This window comes from Lactuca virosa, chromosome 6, assembly GCF_052849685.1.
Source record: "Lactuca virosa cultivar CGN04683 chromosome 6, Lactuca_virosa_CGN04683_v6, whole genome shotgun sequence".
Taxonomy (NCBI): Eukaryota; Viridiplantae; Streptophyta; class Magnoliopsida; order Asterales; family Asteraceae; genus Lactuca; species Lactuca virosa.
In genome coordinates this window covers 224,234,303-224,238,136 of record NC_136431.1, presented here as the reverse complement: position 1 = coordinate 224,238,136, position 3,834 = coordinate 224,234,303, and the positions used below count along the sequence as shown (strand labels likewise).

At 34.6% G+C, this 3,834-nt stretch overlaps 1 protein-coding gene across 1 annotated transcript; it reads left to right on the top strand.

The window, feature by feature from the left end:
- The first annotated feature begins 1,029 nt into the window (after window positions 1-1,029).
- Window positions 1,030-2,756, top strand: LOC145119890 (7-deoxyloganetin glucosyltransferase-like). Its single transcript, XM_079055656.1, has 2 exons — window positions 1,030-1,559; window positions 1,679-2,756. The coding sequence occupies exons 1-2, from the start codon at window positions 1,061-1,063 to the stop codon at window positions 2,614-2,616; spliced, it is 1,437 nt and encodes a 478-aa protein (XP_078911782.1). The 5' UTR covers window positions 1,030-1,060; the 3' UTR covers window positions 2,617-2,756.
- Window positions 2,757-3,834: the final 1,078 nt, after the last annotated feature.

Below are 3,834 nucleotides of genomic sequence, written 5' to 3'. Positions count from 1 at the left end.
ATTAGTGTAATGTCTTATTTTAATTGAATGAAAAAAAATAGTTTTATAAAAAATCTATGTTTTTAATGTATTTTTTTTATTAGATTTTAATTATAAAAAATGACATGGAATGATATTTTAGTAATATGTATCTCATGGTTTTAATGGTATAGTGTGGTGATGAGGTAAATTATAATGATTAGTGATGGATATAAACGAGAATCTAACTTTTTTTTGAAATGCATATCTTGAAATATATATTAACATTTTGATCAATACTATGCAAAACAATGTTTATCTCTTTAACACGTTTAATACGAATTCGGATATTACAAGAATCTCTATTTTCTAAATCATGAATCTACTATCTCTTTTTGTCTAGAACATTGCCATCACGGGGAAAACAACTAATGGAACAAAACATGAAGTATTTCATTTCGTTTGTCTTTTATTTATTTTATTTTTTTAGAAAAGTAACTTTCCTAATAGGATTTCCGTCCAATTTTTGTGCACCAATTAATTCCATATTGCGAAAATTAGACTATGCCATATGTCTTGAAATCACTTCAGGCAAACCGCAAACCTCAATGACCACATGACCAAAATTTAAACATGGTTATATAGAAAGGGATGACATAGAGAAAGGGATAAGAAGAAGACGTCAGAATAAATAAAACTAATACGACAGATATCCTCTTTTGTCCTGTTATTCATTAATCTGTATATATCATTTACAAAAATATTGAAAGAAGACAACAAAAAAGAAGAAAAATAAAGACGACAAACCTACTCTAAAATTTAAATCAATATTATAAATGACAATTGATGACGAGAAATAGACGTGAATAACCAAATGATTAGAGTTAAAAACGTTTTGTTATGAAAGCGTTCTACAGATTCAACAAAAGTTATATAAAACAAGTTTATTTAATTAATCATGCAAGAAATGACAAAATTTCCATGGTCAAAACTGAACAAACGATAACAACATTATTTTATGTTAAAGAAGACTTTGATTTTGCTTTTTCCATTGCTTGCCTATAAAACAGACACATGTTATGTGTTAACTGCACAGGCTTCCATGGGTTCGATACAAAAGAAGCCACATGCCTTGTGCATACCAGCGCCAGCACAAGGCCATATCAATCCAATGCTAAAACTTGCTAAAATCCTCCATTCCAAAGGGGTTCATATTACCTTCGTTAACACCGAATTCAACCATCAACGCCTCCTTAGATCTCAGGGCTCCGACGCCCTACATGGTCTCCCTTCCTTTTGTTTTGAAGCTATTCCAGATGGCCTTCCGCCACCAGAAAACCCTGATGCCACCCAAGATGTTCCATCCTTATGCAAGTCCGTCGATAACACTTGTTTGGGTCCCTTTAAAAGTCTCCTCACAAAACTGAATGCTTCATCTTCTCCGGTGACTTGCATAGTGGCTGACGTTCTTATGGGCTTCACCCATGATGCAGCTACGGAATTTGATATCCCCGAGATAGTCCTATGGACCAGTGGTGTTGGTTCTCTTATGTGTCTTCATGAGTATCCCAATCTTTTAGAGATAGGTTTGATGCCAAAAGGTAATATATATACACTCAATCTTTGTTCAAATATAGATATATATGTCTGTATATACATTCATATATCTATACATATTTGGTTGCTAATTTGAAGCTAATTTCATTATTTCTTTATACAGATTCGGGTGTTTTAGAAGATGGGTATTTAGATACCAAGATAGATTGTGTACCAACCATGCCTGGTATACGTCTAAAAGACATGGTTTCATTCTTTAGAAATACCAACCCTGGTGACGAATACATGATTCAGTTTTTGTGTTTACAAGTTGAGAGAGCAAAAAGAGCTTCGGCCGTTATATTCAACACCTTTCATGAACTAGAAAGTGACCTTTTGGAGATGCTTGGTTCAATATTTCCTCCATGCTATGAAATTGGTCCTTTGAATTTACTAGAGAAGAAACTTGTTGATGAATCTGTATCATCCCTCAAATCAAATCTTTGGAAGGAAGAGCACGAATGTTTGAAATGGTTAGATTCTAAACCACCATCGTCAGTTATTTATGTGAATTTCGGTAGCATCACAGTGATGACACATCAACACCTGGTCGAGTTTTGTTGGGGACTTGCAAAGAGCAATTATTCGTTCTTATGGATAATACGTCCAGACCTCGTGGTTGACAACTCTGCCATGCTTCCACCAGAGTTTTTGGAAGAGACAAACAGTAGAGGGATGTTGGCTAGTTGGTGCCCACAAGAACAAGTTCTGAATCACGCATCGATTGGAGGGTTTTTAACACACAGTGGATGGAATTCGACACTTGAAAGTATTTCCAGTGGAGTCCCAATGATTTCTTGGCCATTTTTTGGTGACCAGCAACCAAATTGCTGGTCGTGTTGCAACAAGTGGGAGGTTGCCATGGAGATTGACAATGATGTAAAGAGAGAAGAAGTTGCCAATCTTGTCATTGAGTTGATGAATGGAGAAAGGGGGACCGAGTTGAGGAAGAATGCAATCGACTTGAAGAATAGCGCTGAAAAAGCATGTGCCTCTCCTTTTGGTTCATCCATTGTTAATTTGGATAAAGTAATTCATCTGCTACAAACATCTCCAAAATAGTTCATTGTGTATTTATGATGTATGTGTGTTTATCATATTCTACAGAAGACCATTGGTTTACTCAAAGTGATCGATGTTATGTTGTAGATGTAATTTCATTATTTTGCCTCAATTTGGATGAAGAAATTATTGATGTTTAAGTGTTGATGTAACATTTTTTTTTTGTAGATAAAGAAAAAAGGGTAGGGACATTCATGAAATCAATACAGTTTGACCTTTTATTTAATGAAAAACTTTGAAGAGTAATTTAAATGTTGTCATGTCCTCACAAAATGAGTAATAACTGTATAATTCCAAATGATTTAAGGTCAAGCTTACCTGAAATCTAATTCCAAAATCTATAGTATAGGAGGCAGGCATGAAATGTATACAGTTTCACCTTTTAAGTATCGTCCTCGTTAGAATAAAAATACATTAATGTGACCATACGACCACATATGCAATGAATTTTGACTTGCAGCACTGGTGGAACCAAAAAAGGGGTAGAACGTCGGAAAATTTAGTAAAAAATTACCGGGAAAATTTATGGAGCAGCATAGGCTACCTCAGGAACCCTCCTGGTTCTGCCCCTACTTAGCGGTATATTTATGATTTATGCCATGAAGTATGACATGATAACACATGTGGTCCTTCAACTAAAATAAGATGTTAATATGAAGTGTAGTTATCTTTCACATTAAACGACTAGCAGTCAAGATGCAAGGAACGTCTTTTCGCTTTAGAACACCATTATTAGTCTTTTTCATCTCACCATCAACATTGATAACATGATTTCGAGAATGCATGGTGTAATGATTAAAAATGTAACAAACGAATAAAAGAACACCGTGTAAGGAGGCGGTATTCACATCAAGTTGTTGAAATCATGCATTGCAGCAATGCTAAGTAAAGTATGGATGAAACTATGTTTAAAAACGGTATAGCCTTTTGGAACAAGTCCGGTTTTGAATATGGCATCCTCCTTTTTTTTGTACAGCTAGCTATTTACACCGAATTAGGTTCTTTTTGTTGAATAATTTGACAAGTTCCCCGGTATGATTCTTTTCTATAGACTTTATTTCTTCTTGAATTGCAGTTATCTACTTGTCAGAATCAGAAGTAGAAATTGCTTTGATATAGGATGACGACTCTTGATAATTTTCAATTTCCTCAGGCAACCAAGAAAAGATAAGCTACTCAATCATCAACATTAGTGAACCTACTATGAGGTCTAATAAC